This window comes from Salvelinus fontinalis, chromosome 9, assembly GCF_029448725.1.
Source record: "Salvelinus fontinalis isolate EN_2023a chromosome 9, ASM2944872v1, whole genome shotgun sequence".
Classification (NCBI taxonomy): Eukaryota; Metazoa; Chordata; class Actinopteri; order Salmoniformes; family Salmonidae; genus Salvelinus; species Salvelinus fontinalis.
In genome coordinates this window covers 49,861,272-49,880,759 of record NC_074673.1, presented here as the reverse complement: position 1 = coordinate 49,880,759, position 19,488 = coordinate 49,861,272, and the positions used below count along the sequence as shown (strand labels likewise).

General features: G+C 42.5%; 1 protein-coding gene across 7 annotated transcripts in view; it reads left to right on the top strand.

Moving 5' to 3' along the window:
- The window catches only part of LOC129862758 (transcription factor SOX-6-like), a 155,596-nt gene that overhangs the window by 57,855 nt on the left and 78,253 nt on the right, over positions 1 to 19,488 (top strand). For 4 of the 7 annotated variants that reach the window (XM_055934709.1, XM_055934714.1, XM_055934708.1 and 1 more), the window contains exons 3-4: positions 10,937 to 11,156; positions 13,584 to 13,794. In XM_055934709.1, the coding sequence (XP_055790684.1) occupies positions 10,938 to 11,156; positions 13,584 to 13,794 (430 nt within the window). In that variant the 5' untranslated portion in view covers position 10,937. Of the gene's footprint in view, positions 1 to 10,764; positions 10,822 to 10,936; positions 11,157 to 13,583; positions 13,795 to 19,488 lie in introns of all 7 variants that reach the window. The other 3 variants (XM_055934712.1, XM_055934710.1, XM_055934713.1) reach the window with 1 other exon arrangement.

The window sequence follows — 19,488 nt, the reverse complement described above, 5'->3', positions numbered from 1 at the left end:
GCACACACAGGCCTGCACACACACATGGGTGTGTTCCAATGCCAAGAAAGATAAAAACGCAAGGGAGAGTGTTGGTCAATAAGACCACTCCTGAATTCGGGGGGTCTGCGGTTTAGGTTCAGCCTGACTTCGGGAGAACTAGCACAGAGAGACCCCTGTATCAGAGGGCACGTGTGAGTGAGGAAAAACGAACGATTCAGTAATTAAACCTTTTCAAGGGTTCCAGTCTATTTTCACAGAGATTTTCCTTTTAGAAGACTACGAATCCACATGCTGGTGCCAGACCAAGGTGTCCATTTGATGTGATTCACAATTTCAGGCTATGCACACTTTTAAAACTAGAATAATACTCATAGAAAATGTGTTTTGAAATGCAGAACAACAGGAAACACCGTCTCGGGTGGGTAAAATTAGGTTTCCAAATAGAATTCGAACTTGGCATCCCTGAGGGCCAGAGCAGTTTTGTCTTTTAGATCACAATTAATAAGATACCGTGGTTGGGGGGGGGGGGGGGGGGGGGGGGGGCCTGATCCTAGATCAGCAGTCCTACTCTGAGATGATTGACACAGCCCCGGGTTTATTACAATACACATACAGCACTCTAAATAGAATGTGGACTTTGCTACCAAGTATTGATTCAGCAGCCATTCACTTTCCCCTGCCACCCATCCTGCAAGCTGTCAGCTTTCAACACACTGTCGACCAGGCCCTCCATTCACTAGGGGCCAGATGAATTGGTCCTTGCGATAGGTCGGAACTCCTTTACCAATGAGGTAAATACATAGAGGTCCCATTTAAACACACTGTTGACTATACACCAACTTTCCATTGACCTATAGAATGATGAATGCAACTCCTGTGGTTTTTAAGTGTTTCATTGACCTATCACCAAATGCACAATATTCGAGCAATTGACGTATCCGCCATACACAATATCTGCTTGCTTCACAAGTTCCTTCAATGTGTCATGAAAGTACCCCCAGTTGCATCTAATAAAATGCCACAGTGCAGTGTATCTGTAGTGTTACTTGTAAGCCGCCATGCAGCTACCCAGAGAGTCACCCCATAATGGACACAGTGCTAAAGTACATTTCCTCCAGCACCACCCCCTTCCCAGAGAAATCCATTTATGGGAATAGAATGACAGGAAACACAACTGCTTTTCTTGTCATTAGGGCGCTAGCTTTCAAAATTGGCCCGTTTTCGGTGCGGCTGATTGGTTGCTAGTGAATTTTTGTATTTCGGGAGAATTTAAAGAATCTCTATGGAGAAAGCCGGGTCTGTGTGTGTGTGTGTCTGCATTCCAACGTATGTGAATGACAGTAGCCTCTGTTTGGGCCTCTCAATTACCATTTAACGAGGGACCAAACGGACTAATGGGCAACTTATGGATCTGGGCTGCATCCCAAATGGCACCCTGTTCCCTGTATAGTGCACTGTAGATGGGAAAAGTAGTGCGCTATATAGGGAATAGGATCCTATTTTGGATGCACACTCAGACACTCTGGGGGGAACACGGTAGTAAGAAGAGGACCTATTATGTTTAGAACGGTTTGTAGAGCTTAGCCTGTTGGACCAGAACACACATTGGGGGGGGGGGGGGGGGGGGGGGTGTATGAGTACTGACACATTTGTCCAAATATCTCTAATGGTCGCCCCCAGCGTGAGTTGATTTATGCACGTGATGTCAGAATGCACTCACTGTTCCAAAATGTGATTGTTACACAACAGCACAGTTAACCCGTGCTGCCTGCTAATTATCTATAGGCTATGTTTCAACAAATTTTCAAACAAGTTTTTATTTTCTGACAACAGTTTGAATTGTGGTGTGTTCCGCCTCCTCGTTAATTCACATAGAAGTAGCCCGTTTCACTGTTGCGGACAATATGTTTTAGGCTTTACTGAGCCGGACAAACTTCTCTTGAGGAGAGCCCAAGCACTTCCCCAATTTTTCCGCAGATCAAGTATGCAGACATTTGCGTGGTCTTGCACAAACTTTTCCCCCGTGGCACATTTTCTGGCTGGCGCTCGCATTGCCTTTGTTGTTTTCCTTACAAATAATAACTTTGGACATGTGTGCGTTCCTATCAAAGTAAGTGCCTTATTTTCTGTATATCGTATTGTCATTTCTACTGTAGCATACGGTATGTATGTATGTATGTATGTATGTATGTATGTATGTATGTATGTATGTATGTATGTATGTATGTATGTATGTATGTATGTATGTATGTATGAATGGAGCATAATGTATTTACAGTTTTATTCACGTTCAAGTACTGGTGACAAATAATGCATTCCGATTATTGCATACATATTTTTGTATTTTACTCCTTTTTTCATGAACTTGTCTCACCGCTGCAACTCCCAAACGGGCTCTGGAGAGGCAAAGGTCGAGTCATGCTCCCTCCGAAACATGACGTGCCAAACCGCACTTCTTAACACCTACCCTTAACACCTGCACCGAAGTGTCGGAGGAAACACCTTTCAACTGACAACTGAAGTCAGCCTGGAGGCACCCAGCCTGCCATAAGGAGTAGCTAGAGCACGATGAGCCAAGTAAAGCCCCCCGGCCAAACCCTCCCCTAACCCGCACGACGCTGAACCCTGGCCCCCTTAGGGTGCCAGTCGGGAGGCCCCTGTAAAATAGGTTGTACTGATTCTGATGAGCTAATGCTAAGTTATTTGCCAGCTATGTGTGGAGCCATTTTTGCTGAGAATATACAATGCATTCTGGGTGTCACATAATCGTATGTCAGACCAAAGATGTTATAATGAGGTGAAGGAATGGTTCACTCATCTTTCGAGTAAACTTCCGGAAGCGAATGAAGGGAAGTGAATAATCGTCGACGACACACCCCCTTCAATATACATACTGCAAACAGACCAAAGTCATCTTGTCTCCTCTTCTCATCTTTGGTTGACGCGGGGGGAAAAAAACATGGTTGCGCACCCAAACTACCCATTGTCGGATTACTTTACATTTTTAGAGAGTGTTTTACTCAATTATTTCGATTAGTTGTAAATAGTAGTTGCTTTTAGCTAATTCATATTGTGGTTTCTGTCAGCCAAGAGTTAGCTAACTATGACCGCTTGTGTTACGTTTCCTCAGTTAGCGCTAGGACTAACGTAGCCTACATTTACCGGTTTGGATGACTATGTTATGCTGTTGCTCCTTCTGTGAGTGTCTGAACATTGCATCCAAAAATAACCTGGTCACATTCAGGACATATGTTTGTACGGGTTGTGTTTGTGCAACATGTTTTTATCCGCTCAAACGCTGACTGTTGCGTCAATCAAAACTGGACGTTCTAAATAAGCGTTCTGATCACACCGGTTTGAGTGTACGTTGCAGAGACCCCTATAGAAGGATCACACCCGTTTGTTAGCACGTGTCAAAGGGTTAATAAGGCTTACACAAAAGTTGGAGTTCCTTAAGTGCCTATGCATATCCAATGTTGAGATAGTTACCACTTTGTACTATTTAAATAATGTTATAAATGTTATATTCAAATATGTAATGAGAAGGAATATTTTTATTTGCAGTGTACAAATTTATCAGGATGAACATCAATTACACCCGTGAGAGTAAATGTAATTCCTGTTCATGTTATGTTTGTACACTGCAAATGTAAATTTGCCTTCAATATTTGAATATATATTATTAAAAACATTATTATTTAAATATAATTAAGTGGAAACTTTCCCAACATTGGGATAAGCGTAGGCACTTGAGGAACTCAACTTGTTCAAGCCTCATTAAGCTACAAAGGTGTCAGTTCTCAACCTTAAGATGTGTTGACAATACAATAGAATAGATGAATCGGAATGACATTTACTCTCACAGGTGGCCAAAAAGAACTGAAATCCACACCACTACTAAGCCACACCTCTAGTATTTTGACCTGTTGGATCATAGCTCAATATCCCAACTAAGTGACCCAACTACCTGGGTCAAAAATAACCCAACTTGTTTTCTGTCCACTATTTACCCAGCATTGGTTGTTTTTAACCTAACATTTTTTTGTGTGCTTATTGGGATTGTCCAAGAGACCAAGAAGATCCAGAAAGGTCTCTTTCTCTCTTTTTTGTGACTTCTTTTTCTTAATTCTCTTTCTCACTCTCTCTCGCTCTCCTTTCTCATTTCCTCAGCTCCCTTCAGCGGGAATTGCTGGAGATTTTACACCCAATTGGGCGAATCAGAGGCCTTTATTGCCGCCCTCATCACTCCACAAGTGGCAGAGGGGACTCTGGCTGCTGAATGGTGTATTGTGTGCTGTTTTCCTAAGAGGGGCCCTCGCTCTACCTCTCATCTGTCACGGACAGGTCCTTCTGCCTCCACGCTCCACAATGGCCTATTGTTTCTCCGGAATAGTCAGGTTTCCATGTTCCAGGAGAGGTAGTGAATGATGAACTCCTGCCAAATTCTGACCCCCCCCCCATTTTATTTTGCTTGAGCTCACAAAGGGATTATAAATAACCCTCAACTTTTTGGGGGGAGTAAAAATGCTCCACTGTCATCCTCCTCTGGAAAACAACGTCCATTGATATTGGTTGGGCGAGTGTGTTTTTGGAAATACATTACCCAAAAGGCTTTTATACATTTTCTATGGTGAGAGATGGAAGAAACTACATTAACCAGAAGCACCCCTAATGTAGAACCGTGAGTAGAAAATATGCCCCCGTGGCCTTATTATGGAAAGAAACTACATGCAGCTATTTTGTATCCAGCAGCTAAATTAGATTGAAAGACTGTTTTCTTTCAGCTACTTGTTTTTGTGGAATATCAGTTAGCCATTTCCTCATCATGACTAGTGGTAAAAGGCAGACTGTCATTGACATGGTCACACAGTGTCTGATCTGTTTCCTTATCAATCTTGAAAACTCTTGTGTCATGGAGATACAATACATTTGCTACGTTGGCTCGACTTTCAGAGAAAAATTCTTAGACACGAATGCAACTTCGAGAGAAGCAATTTGATTTTGATACTCTAATAGTGTGTAAATATTGCCTGGAAATGTGTCGTGGTCGTTCGGGATGTTGCCCTAGGTTGGCCAAGTCGGTTTGGAGCCACATGACCGGTAATCATGTGAAAAAAAATGAATAGCGTGTATTGTTAGAACCACTGTCTCATCATGGTCTCATCAGAGTCTCTCCAGGAAGCCAGAGTCATTCTTTTGTTGGGCTCCCAGCGGGAACATTCTCTACTTCAGGGAAAATATCCGCCACCGCCTCGACTGTAATTACTCAATTTCTACATTCCTCTCCTAAGGCTTCCTCCGGGCATCTCAAACTGTAGTAATGTTTAGTTTACAGTGAAGTAAAGGATGATGTCTCTGGGGGTTTCTCTGTCTCTTTCTTTGTGTGCCTCATCAGATGTATAGTAACAGCCATTGCATCAAGGTAAGTTGAGTAGAGGTGTGTGTGTGTGTGTGTGTGTGTGTGTGTGTGTGTGTGTGTGTGTGTGTGTGTGTGTGTGTGTGTGTGTGTGTGTGTGTGTGTGTGTGTGTGTGTGTGTGTGTGTGTGTGTGTGTGTGTGTGTGTAGATGGGAGTGTACTTCATTCATGCTCATTTGTGTACAACTATTGATTTTCTGTTCATCTTTCATCACTTATAGCCAAAGTATGTGGGCACCGCTTCTTAGACTTGCTTTCAATGAGAATGGCATTCTCATTGGTCGCACAAGAAGTTACATATTGCAGCTTTAAAACTTTCACTGAATGTTTCAATAAGACTGCTAGCGTATTTGTGATTAAGCACAGATAAGACACGTGGAAATTAATTTCCTTAGGCATTAATCATGCAAACATGTATTTTAATATTATGAAATGGCATCAGGGAGATTCAAACCTACACTACATTACCAAAAGTATGTGGACACCCGCTCGTCGAACATCTCATTCCAAAGTCATTGGCATTAATATGGCGTTGGTCCCACCTTTGTTGCTATAACAGCCTCCACTTTTCTGGGAAGGCTTTCCACTAGATGTTGGAACATTGCTGCGGGGACTTGCTTCCATTCAGCCACAAGAGTGTTAGTGAGGTCGGGCACTGATGTTGGGCGATTAGGCCTGGCTCGCAGTCGGCGTTCCAATTTATCCCAAAGGTGTTCGATGTGGTTGAGGTCAGGGCTCTGTGCAGGCCAGTCAAGTTCTTCCACACTGATCTTGACAAACCATTTCTGTATGGACTTCACTTTGTGCACTGGGGCATTGTCATGCTGAAACAGGAAAGGGCCTTCCACAAAGTTGGAAGCCCAGAATCATCTAGAATGTAACTGTATGTTGTAGCGTTAAGATTTCCTTCACTGGAACTAAGGGGCCTAGTCCTCCTTCACCAAGCTTTACAGTTGGCACTATGCATTGGAGCAGGTAGTGTTCTCCTGGCATTTGACAAACCCAGATTTGTCCATCACTTCACTTTTGGCCTACCACTTCGTGTCTGAGCCGTTGTTGCTCCTAGACGTTTCCACTTTACAATAACAGCACTTACATTTGACCAGGGGAGGTCTAGCACGGCAAAAAAAAATACGAACTGACCTGTTAGAAAGGTGGCATTCTATGACGTTGCCACTTTGAAAGTCACTGAGCTCTTCAGTAAAGTCATTCTACTACTAATGTTTGTCTATGGAGATCGCATGGCTGTGAGCTTGATTTTATACACCTGTCAGCAACGGGTGTGGCTGAAATAGCCAAATTCAATCATTTGAAGGGGTGTCCACATACTTTTGTATATATAATGTATCTGCAATGGTTGGGCTCTTCATTGATGGCCCTTAATGTAAGCCTGCGATAATTTGAACGGAAGTGATGAAAAATTGTTATTGTTAGATGACCATACTGTCTGTTTGAGGACTAAACAGCAATGCATTCTTGCTATCATATTTTTTTCTTCTTCGCTTTATCGAACATAAACCAAACCCTTGCCTCACTCAATTATACTGGGCCTGATATTGCCAATGGAGATTGCTATTTTCTATGATTGGGTCTGGCTAATGCTAACTAACTACACACGGTCTGTTGGTCTCGTTAACACTAACAAACAGCTCAGGGTCTGTTGCGTGATGATACTATCAGTGGCAGCGATTTTATGAGGTCCAGGCATTCCAGGCCATATGAAATCTCAGTTCCAAGAAGCTAGCTAACTCTTAAGCTCCCATGAACACAGCAGGTGGCAATATTATCAGCTAAATATAGGCCACCTTCTTTCTTCTCTCCTTTTTCCTCAACCCCTCGGCCCCCCCCCCCCCCAAATCGATAAGCAACACGCTTATCGATTCGCTTGGTGTGTTAGCCGCTGAAGGGTTGTAGTAAATTTGGATTGTTATCCAGAGGCAGGGGATATATGGGTCTATATGTGAACTCTGTCTGTCTGTCTGTCTGTCTGTCTGTCTGTCTGTCTGTCTGTCTGTCTGTCTGTCTGTCTGTCTCTATTCTGGAAAGTTCATATAGCTAACTGTGACTGGTGGGCCAGACTCTCTGGTTCCTTACATGGAGCATTGTGATATTGTATTGAATGGCATTGGGAGATGGCGCATACTACTGGGTTTGTTGTTGATTGTGTACAGTTTTTATGCTAGCCTATGGGCCTGGGTTCAGTGTGTATTCCATATCAGTTGCTTACTAACCTTTGCCTGCTCATATTTTTGTTTTATCACATGATGCACATCAGATGATGTCATAAGTGTCTCCAGATGATGTCATCAGAAACACTTATCTTTTTAACTACAGAACATAGAACCCCACATTTTCACACCACATTGCGGTGGTGCTGGAGATTATGCATTTTTTGTTGAAAAAGTGTGAATTTTCCCTTTTTAAATTTAAATGTAGCCTTTATTTAACTTGGCAAGTCAGTTAAGAACAAATTCTTATTTACAATGACGCACCTACACCGTCCAAACCCAGACGACGCTGGGCCAATTCTGCGCCGCCCTATAGGACTCCCAATCACGGCCGGTTCTGATACAGCCTGTAGGGAGTGAGCATGATAGCAATAAAGAGGAACACAGTAGATGGATTTGGTGGGGTAATTAACCGATGCTATCGTCAGTGTCACGGTCGGGTCAGGGCTGGCGTCAGATGGCTTCTTTGCAAGGACGACCGTGTGACTTCTTGCAAGGAGCCTCTCCTGTCCAAGTTTGGCTTTGCTCACAATCACATAACCATTTCACACCCCTTTGAACGCACACACACATGCAAGCATACACATACGCACACAAACACACACAATGCTAGTGCTGACCCTGCCCCCTCTCTCCAAAGTTTCTTTTCAGAACGTATGATGTATCATTTTCTCCAGTTGACAGTTACAGAACGTCCACCTCTGATCCAGTGTATATGCTTCTAGACACCTGCTACTGTGGGACACCTTCTACCCTTTCCATTTTGTTCACTTTCTTTCTCAACTTTCCTCTCCCCTTCTTTCTCTGACTCTCTCTCTCTCTCTGTCTCTCTCTCTCTCTCTCTGACTCTCTCTCTCTCTCTCTCTGACTCTCTCTCTCTCTCTCTCTCTCTCTCTCTCTCTCTCTCTCTCCGGTGTAGATATTTGAGTAAGGGTTGGATTTACGTGTCAGAGGGCCTGAGAGACAGAATAGTTCAAAGATAAACCATCCTGTGTGATTTATGGAGTGCTAATGCTGTTCTACTTCATAGAATCTTTGGGCTTGATTGTCTTCGGCGTGAAACACAACTCTCATGTTCCCACTTTATAATCCCATTTGGCTTGAGGCCCAATTCGCCACCCTTCTCCCCAAGTGTGCGCTTGCACACTCCCTGTCATGGATTTGATATCATGTGATCGGTGTAAGCGTTACGCCATTGTTAAATCCATGACAGTAAGTGTGCAAATGTACACTTTGGGAGAAGAGTGGAGAATTTGCGTGCAGCTTTTGTATTGGCAGTCAACACTTAACAATAGTTTTGAGGGGGTTTGTGTGTAAAGTAATTGCAGCAAATGATTTATTGACTTGGCACGGTCAGGTGGTGACATGAGGCCTTGCGTTAGGAAATATAGGTTTACACAGAAGGCCACTTGAATCAAGCCCACTGTATTTTCTTGATATTTCATTACTTTAACAGAACATTTCCTAAAAGTTCAAACATGGTTAGATTACATTTAATTTCAAGTTTGGTAATGTTCTAGGAATGTTCTCCAACTGGTTTGACATTGGGAATGTTCTCAAATAGTTCAGAGAACTTTAAGAAACAATGTTCTTCTGTGTGAATTCCAGTACTTCAGCGATAAGGTTGTCAAATTGTTCAGAGAACGTTAAGAAAACATTCCATAAAAAAAACACAAGAAAACTTTAATGACAATCAGAGAACGTTCAAAGAATATTATTTAAAAACGTATACATTCCATTTTCAGCATCAACAAAACTCTCTCTATCCTCTATCTTGGTAAGTGTGTTCAGGTGTGTTGGCCATGCCCAATTATTGGCCACACCTGGTCTTAATGAGTGCTTGTTTCCTTATAAAATGGGTTCTTTTTGAATAGACAAAAATTGACAGCTTTAATTAATTAAAAAACAATAACATTGCATGCTAGCTCCAACCTGGTGGCGCAGTAATTCCATTGATACACAACAGACAATTATAGTTTTGAATATTCCTAATGCCTTTCACAATAAAAAATGAATATGTTTGCATGATTAATGGCTAAGGAAATGAATTTCCATTTGTCCTATCTGTGCTTAATCCCAAATAAACAGTCTTATTGAAACATTCAGTGAAAGTTTTAAAGCTGCAATATATCACTTTTTGGGCGACTAATGAGAATGTCATTCTCATTGAAAGCAAGTTTAATAAGCGATAGATCTTTTCTAAGCACGCTATTTCTATACTTCCCGTTCTTAAGTTTTGTTTTTGCGTCTTTTACTTTCGGTTTTGTACACCAGCTTCAAACAGCTGAAAATACATTTTGGGTTATTGAAAATATATTTCACAGCGGTTTAAATGGTACAAAGATTCTTTACATTATGCATTGCTTGTTTTGTCACATAAAGTGAAATTAGGCGAACAATTCGAATTTTAGCAACCAGGAAATGGCAGAGCGATTTCGGTTTATTGCACCTTTAACGAAGTTATTCAAAAAACTCAAAATAACCTATAAATTCCATTCTCAGAGCATTAATAAAATGTCCCAGAAAAACCTTTAAGGAACCAGAGTAAAACGTTCTCAGAACCTCCAAAGCAACCAAAAAATAAACGTTCCCAGAACAGGCTATATTTTCACTTCTGTCTCAGAACAGTTTTACCGGTCAGGAAACATATGACTTTGTTCCCACAACCAACGTGAAACCAAAAACGTACATTCCCACAACTTCCAAGGAACCACATGTGCTAGCTGGGCTGTCTAATAGATTCTCCTATCTCAAATGGGTATGGGTGTTCGGTGTGGGTGGGTGGATGTGTGTGGTGGTGGGGGAGGGCACTGGAGAAGAAGACAGAGAAACCCCTCTGCACAGCAGTGCTTTTAAATCCAGATGCTAGTTTTGGCAGGAACAAGTAGTTTTATAAAAAAACAAGTGTAAAAAACACACACTAGAAAGACTTGATTTGCAGTGTAGTCGTGATTGTCTTCCTAATGATGGACCTCAATACTCGACTTCTAGGAATCAGTAGGCGATGGAGTCACACCACTGATATAACCCACATCAGAGTTTGGGTGTTTATCTCCATGCGATCTGCCATCAGCAACATCAGCTTAATCCAGGAAGTCTTCCTGTGGTTCACAATTTCTTTCTGTCTTTCTCTTCCAGTATGAGAGCATTCTATCATCCTGTCATCCACCCTAATCCTGGAATTCAATTATAGAGGTTGTTTTGGGTTTTTCCCAGCGGGTGCATATCTGTTTCAAGATTGATACACTGTAGATATGCCTGAATATTGTGGAAATTCATAAATGTTTTCCCTCTCCCTGTTTCCTTATAGAATGATGTCTTCCAAGCGAGCCACACCTCCGTTTCCCCCGGCGACAGAGGAAGAGGAAGCGATAGGTCAGGACAGTGTGGGCTGGGCCAATGAGGACAGAGAAAGCCATGACCAGCCAGTTATGCCCCCTCTGCACGGCAAACCCCTCCCAGAGGAGCACCAGCCAATCAGAGACAGCCAGCCCGAGTCGGACTGGGAGAGTATAGGCCCTACTCAGACAGTGAGACACACACAAACACACGCACTCTCCGTCAGATTGACACACTGTCACTGAGCCCTATTACAGAGGAATCTTCCTCTTTAAGACAAATGCCTCTTGGAACAGTTTCAAGGATGTCTTAAGATGTCGCTGTTTGTCAAAGCCATCTAAAGTTCTTGGAGATCCCCCCCCCCCCCCCCCCCCCCCCCGCTCTGTAAGAGGAGGAGAAAACATACAGGAATAAACTTCTCGTCAGGCCACCTGTGCTAGTGTGTCTACTGATGGATAATGTGCATTTAATACCAAACAGTATTTGTGCGTCCCAAATGGCACCTTATTCCCTATATAGTGCACTACTTTTGACCAAAGCCCATAGGATCTTATGTATCAACATTTGAATTTGTGTTTTTTTACCCTGGAGTAAAAGTGCACCCATTCAGCATCGTTCACACCCTTTTAAGCTTCATCCCCATCCATATTTTTAAGGGTTGATCCGAGCGTTCTGTCCTAACAGCAGTCTAGCACCCAAGCTAACTGGCTAAAGTGGGCTAGCTAATTACAGACACAAATGAGAGAACAGCTCACGCTGACCATTTTACTCGCCCTAGCAGAGCTAGTTAGGCTGTTTTTATGTTATCCAGAGTGTTGCTAACTGCAACTGTGCTGCTGGCAACAATTTATGAGCGAATTTACCAAATATGTCTATCAACAGCTGTCGTGTCACAGTGACATCATGAACATTCTATTGAAATGGATACTTGCATAGTGGAGTCTTTTGTTAAGACATGTAGCTAGCTAGTTAAACAATGAATCATAATCCCAACTCATGACGTTACTACCCTGCACTAATCTGCAGGTAGCTAACCAACCAGGTGCAATGTTAGCTAACATTCGGCTATAACTAGCAAAGCAACTGGCTCTGAGATACAAATAGTATTACCACACAGATCATTCATGTAACATTAGCTAGCGAGGCAGCTAATGTTAGCTAGCTAGCCAACAGTACACTTTAACTTGAAATGAAAATTACTTTCTGACAAAATTAGAAACGTGTAATATCTGAAAATGTAGCTAGCTAGATTTTCTTACCCGTATACATGGCTGGACGCTTCTCCTTCTCTGTCACGGATGCCATGGTTGCCCTTAGTTTGAAGATGTTATCCAAAGACAGGTGTTTTCTCCATCTCCTTAGCTATCATACTCTAATTACACTGATTTCAAAACTCGGTCCTCCAGAAAGTGGAGAGCAACACTTATGCAGTTCTACTACGGGATATATCTTTTTTAAAGCCGTGTTAGACAGGATTACCTACACATACTGACCAGCTCAAATAGACAGAAGCGTGGCAGACCGGTCCGAACTCATTATCTCAGCCAATCATGGCTAGCGGGAAGTTTACTGCCTTTTTCTGTGGCTAAACCAACTTGGCTCGTAATTTAACATTGTATTCATATTTACAGATGGCATAAATATGTGTTATTAAGGCACATGAAAGTTCACATGTTCCTGAAGGCATTTCTGCCCAAAAGAAAACACATTTTGATTAAAAAAAAGTTTCTGTACTAATCGCTCTCCTGTGAAGTAGTGACGCACGACATACGCCTAGTTTCCTGAAATGAGTCACATATGTTAGCTGATCAGTTGCTTACTGATCAGTTGCTTACAAAAACTCATAGTCCTACAAAAAGCATGGCTGAATCACTCGCCCCAAATGGCCATAGTCATCCCTGCGGGATTATTTGATGTAGGGTCAGAGTTAGTTTTTTTAACCTGAAAAGGACAGCTATCTCCATGTATGACAGTTGTAAAATGTACCTCTCACCCTTGCCCCACAGTATGTATGACCTGTGTCATTCTTCTGTATTGAGTTGCATTCGTCAATCACAAGATGGAGGGAGGGGATATCCGTAACCGTGTTCTTGGTACAAGCCCGAAGGGGACAGTCTTTGTTGCGAAACCGCTGAGTTATGTTGTCTGTCCCAAATGGCACCCTAGTCCCTATATAGTGCACTACTTTTAACCAGAGCCCTATGGGTAGTGCACTACATAGGGAATAGGAAGCCATTTGGGACATATATCTCAACTTGACCTTTCCCCACTGCCATGCCAGTCCCTCTGCGCCAAGATGTCACTCTCTGGCTGCCAATACCTAGATTTGCAACCTGGTCCGAGTCTAAATTCTGCTGTAAGAAGATGATCGCCATGATTTAAGCACCAATTTAAACAACACCCACAGCAACAACAACCACAGACATTAGTCTAGGGATATCAATAGAGAGGTGATGAAAAGTTAAAAGTTGTTAGAGAAATAGATTGTAAGTTACACTTAACTTTGTGGTGAGTGATTAGTTGAAATAATGGCCATAAGCTACTAAAGAAAAGTGAAAAAGTCCTAGTATTGTCATTCCACTAATTCCAAAACACCCCTGTTTTATTTGTTCCTATAGGACAATGCTAGTAGCAAGGGCTGTTCCTTGAACTCCTACCGGAATAACACTATATCTCCACCAAAGCCTGAGGAGTGTTCCCAGGATTGCGGCGAGCTGCTAGGCGGATCCGCCTTTAGAACCCCGGAACGCCGCAAAGGAAGCCTGGCCGACGTGGTGGACACACTGAAACAGAAGAAACTAGTAGAGCTGACAAAGACAGAACAGGATGGTAGGATATCTCCCTTAACCCCCCTCTTCTCTATGTGTGCATATGTGTGTGAACTCTCTTGCACATGTGTGTGCTATGTGTGTGTGCGTGCATGCCCGCCTGCGTAAACACAGTATGTTCAGCCTTTACTTTGTGTCCATATCCTCTTCGGAGGATCTTTTGAACCTTTCAATGAGCGACAAATTCCCCCCACCCATACATCATAGATCTGTGAGAAGTGAAACCTCACATCAGGCTAGTGGTTGACTCCCATTACATGCCCCTGCATGTGCCTATTCCCCAAAGCTATGGAGTTCTATTGACTCTCTGTACTGTTATGCTACACATTGTAATTGTCATGATATCACAGGCCCCACTGATCTTTCGTCTTAAATGCTTCACTTTATTTATATAGTGAAGTGTAGAGTAGTGATCTCTAGAGCCGGATAGCCAAAGGCATCGCAGCTTTTTTTGCAATGTCTTCTGTACTGTAGATCAGGGTTTCTTAAACTATGGGTCGTGACCCAAAGTGGGCCCTAAGCATGTAAGAGGTGGGTCGCAAGTTATGAGAATGCATCTAGTGTATAATCAAAACCAATTTGTTCTTCATTTCGGTCAATGGAGGACGATTTGGGTCAGGAAATTTTTTCATTTTGGGTCTTGAGCTGAAAAAGTTTAAGAACTCCTGCTGAAGTCTTTTTACTGTGAGTGAACCGTATTCGTGTGTGTGTTTTCAAGTTTCAAACTGCATTCACCACGTGCACAGGATACAACAGGTGTAAAACAGAACAGTGAAATTCTTACCTTGAGATCTCTTTCCCAACAATGCAGTGATGATGATAATAATAATATATTTTTTTAAACACACAACAACAAAAAAACAAGAATGGCGATGTGAGTTCGAAACATGAGAATTCCAGGATATACAGGTCAGTGCCAGTACCATATTCAATGTACTGGAGTGGTTGAGGTGGGTTTATACATTAAAAAGTGACTGGTAGTAGTGTTGCACGGTATACCGAGACTTCTGTACGTTTTTGATACTAGAACATGAAAACGGCGATATCACCCTTTTAGCGTGAAAGCACTGTGCCTGCTCCACTTAGCCTGCACGGGAGTCTGGGCTGGATCATGTTAGCTCCCCACTCATGCTGCACAGAAGTTAACACACTTGAATAATGCGACACGGAATGTAGAAATGTTGAAACGGTTCATTACTGTTCGCAAAACAATGTCCATACAGCCTAGAACACTTTACAAGGCAAGAAGATACCGGTACTGCTTTATAGACTAACTGTTTTTGCTAGCTTACAACTGAAGCTATCATAAATTCACTACCCTGGCACTTTGTTTGTGATAATATGCAAACTATAACACAAAATATGCTGATTTCAAAGCTGATTGCCACCAAAACTTTATTAATTAACTTAATCGGTCTCTTGGCCTCATTACTGGTTAAAAAGACAGCGCACACTTTTATAAAATAAGCTACTTCTATGCAAATGTGGTTAATCAGTACAATAAAATAAGTCCCAAATGGAAGGGAAACAGATTGTCTTCTGTAGCCCCATGAAATCAGCCAAAACAAGCTCAATAACTCAATGAATGCTCACACTCCTATTGAATATGCATTCATGTGAATAGGCCTAAGTTACATCTCGAATTACCCAGTTCATCAATAGAGATTTACCATTCAAATAAATGATTAGCATTATGTTCTTATGTAGTTAGATTGGTAAATGCAAAGTCAAATTGATTGTATGATTGATTCATTAATGCATACATGGCTGTCTCTGAAAAATGTTGATGTAAAAATGTGACCCACGGCCTCGATTCGGTCTTGTGTAGCAAAATTAGAAATTGTGTTTCTTACATTGGATAAAAGTAGAGACTCAGAGCTACAAAATTGTATATCATAAACTGCAGTTGAGGAACAATAGGAAAACAATTCTGCTTTGAAAGTTGATACCCTCTTAAGCCTTAGCCCCACCCACCTCTTGGGATTCACATGTGAGGCCATGTGCTAAACAGAGTGAGTATGGTATTGTAGTAAACAACTAAAGATTCCAATGTTTAAAAGTGGTGAAAGTAGTAGCCTACAATAAGGGAAAAACTCCAGGTAAAAATACACTTTATCTAGTCCTTGACCTATATCTTAATCTGACTTTGAAAGTGTCCAGATACAAATATTGTATACTTATTAGATGATGCTTACCCAGACATTTGTCTAAATTGATGAGTCATGTGAAATAAATACTATAACCACACTCCAGGCACTAAGTGAATGGGGCACTAGACTTGCACACATGTTCATGAAATGCAATAGAGGGCTGTAATCACCCCCAGACACACCTGGCTAACTTGATTGGTCATGTAATCAATCTCTTGTGAAGTGGGATATTTTGTTTAGACATGTAGCTAGCTAGCTAAACAATGAACCATAATGCCAACCCTTAGCTACAGTACAAACGGATTGTCATAGCTAGCCACTATTCATGCAATGCTGGTGTATGAATCTGCAGGTAGCTAACTAACTAACAATGTAAATGCATTTCTGAGATACCAAAAATGAATATTAATACACAGATCATACACATAACGTTAACTAGCGAGCCAGCAAGCTAATGTTCGCTAGCTAGCGATCCCCATGACTAACATTATGTCTTTCAAAAGAGCCGTGGTAGCAAGGATTATCTACACATACTGAGCATTGAGTATCGTGATGGTATCGAGAATCATGATACTAAACCTGGTATCAAAGTCAAAATTATGGTATAAATTCTTATGGTGTTATACTAAAGGTAATATATACAGTGCCTTCAGAGAGTATTCATACCCCTTGACTTATTCCACATTTTGTTGTGTTGTTGTCCAAGAACCCAATGACCACTCTGACAGAACTACATAGTTCATTGACTGAGATGGGAGAACCTGTTAGAAGGACAACAGTCTCTACAGCACTTCACCAATCTGTGTTTTATGGGAGAGTGGCCAGACAGATGCCACTTCTGAGAAAATGGCACATGACAGCTGGCCTAGAATTTGCAAAAAGGCACATGAAAGATGCTGAGAGCATAAGGCAAAATATGTTGTGGTCAGATGAGGCAGAAATGTTACTCTTTGGCCTGAATGCAAAGTGCTATGTCTGGAGAAAACCAGGCAGAGCTCATCAACCATCTAACACCATCCCTACCATAAAGCATGGTGGTGGCAGCATCATGCTATGTTTATGATTTTCAGTGGCAGGGACTGGGAGACTGGTAAGGATAGAGGAACAATGAATGGAGCAAAATGCAGGCAAATCCTTGATGGAGCGCAAACGACCTTAGACTGGGGTAAAGATTTACGTTCCAACAGAACAATCACCCCAAGCATACAGCCAAAGCAACACTGGAAAGGCTTCAGAACAAGAATGTGAAAGTCCTTGAGTGGCCCAGCCGAAGCCCAGACTTGAATCCCATATAAAATCGGTGGAAAGATTGCTGTTCACCGCCAATCCCCATCTAACTTAACAGAGCTTGAGAAAATCTGGAAGGAAGAATGGGAGAAAATCCCCAAATCCAGATGTGCAAAGCTGATACAGACATACCAAAGATGACTCAAAGCTGTAATCAAAGGTGCTTCTACAAAGTTTGGACTCAGGTGTGAATACTTATGTAATTGAGATATTTATTTTTCAATACATTTGCTAAAATGTCTAAAAACATGTTTTCACCTTGTCATTATGGGTTTTGTGTGTAAATGGGTGAGATGTATTTTATTTTATTTAATGCATTTTGAATTCAGGCTGTAACACAACAAAATGTGGAATAAGTCAAGGGGTATGAATACTTTCTAAAGCACTGTACGTCCTGAATGGCTTGGAGCTCGCCCCAAGTGATATGCTGGGCTGTCCGCACCACTGTCTGTAGGGCCTTCCGGTTGCAAGCGGTGCAGTTGCCATATCAGACAGTGATACAACTAGTCAAGATGCTCTCAGGTGCAGCTGTAAAAGTTCCTGAGGATCTGAGGGCCTATGCCAAATTGTTTCAGCCTCCTGATGTAGAAGAGGCATTTCCATGTCTTCTTCACAACTGCTCTGGTGTGAGAAGACCATGATAAGTCCTCAGTGATGTGGACACTGAGAAACTTCAAGCTCTTGACCCTCTCCACTGCGGCCTGTTAATGTTGCGTTGTCTGAAAACTTGATGATGGAGTTGGAGTCGTGCATGGCCACGCAGTCGTGGGTAAACAAGAAGTACAGGAGAGGGCTAAGCTTACACCCTTGGGGGGCCCCCGTTTTGAGGGTCAACGTGGCAGAGGAAGTGTTGTCTACTCTCAGAACCTGGTCGGCCCGTCAGGAAGTCCCGAGTCCAGTTGCAGAGGGAGGTTTTCAGTCCCAGTTTCCCGAGCTTGGTGACGATCTTGGAGGGCACTATGGTGTAGAACGCTGAGCTGTAGTCAATGAATAGCATTCTCACATAGGTGTTCCTTTTGTCCAGGTGGGAAAGGGCAGCGTGGAGTGCAATAGATTGCATCATCTGTGGATCTGTTGGTGCGGTATGCAAATTGGAGTGGGTCTAGGGTTTCTGGGATAATGGTGTTGATGTGAGCCAGCATTCTCACATAGGTGTTCCTCTTGTACATGTAGGAGAGGGCATTATGGAGACCAGTTGAGATTGCATCGTCTGTAGATCTGTTGTGGCAGTATGCAATTTGGAATGGGTCTAGGGTGCCATGACCAGACTTTCAAAGCACTTCATGATTACAGATGGTAGTGCTACAGAGCGGTAGTTGTTGTGGCAGGTAGCCTTAGAGTTGTTTGGGGCAGGAATGAAGGTGGTCAGTTTGAGACATGTGGAGATTACAGACTGGGACAAGGAGAGGTCTGAAAATGACCATGAAGATGCCTACCAGCTGGTCTGCGCATGCTCTGAGAATGCGCCCTGGAATACCGTCCAATCCCGCGGCCTTGCAAGTTTTGACCAGATTGAAAACCTTACTCACATTGGCCTCGGAGAGCAAGATCACCCAGTTCTCTGGGACGGTGGGTGCCCTCGTGCACGGCTCGGTGTTGTTTTTGTCAAAACTTGCATAAAATGCTTTGAGTTCGCTGGTAGAGAGGCGTCGTTGGATTGGTCACGACTAGGTCTACCTTTGTAATCTGTAATGGACTGTAGCCCCTGCATGCGTTGAGTATTATAGCCGGTGTAATAGGATTCCGCCATGTTCCTATATTGTCCTTTTGCAGTTCATTAAGCGCCAGCTTGTTGTTCTCCTGATGTGGAATATATACAACAGTCACGATAACAACCTCTTGGGAGGTAGAACGGTCTGCATTTTACCATCAGGTATATACTAATGGAGAGACATACCCCCTCTCCCTCTCGATTTCCCTGAATCCACAGTCCTGTCCGCACGGTGACTGGAGAATCCATCACGTTTTCCTTTTCAGTGAGTAGAAAAGATGTTTCTGAACACTTCTAAATGTAATCCTGATAATGCCATCATTAAGAAATGAATGAATCATGAATAATAATGAGTGAGATGCCATTCAGAGGCTACAACAAAACATGCTAACCTCTCACCATTACCAATAACAGGGGAGGTTAGTATTTGGGGGGGGGGGGGGGGGGGGGGGAGTATATCATCTTTGTGCCTCTGTAATCTTCTCTCTCATCATCATTCACAATTCATTCATGATTATCCATAATCATGGTAGCATCCACTTGGATG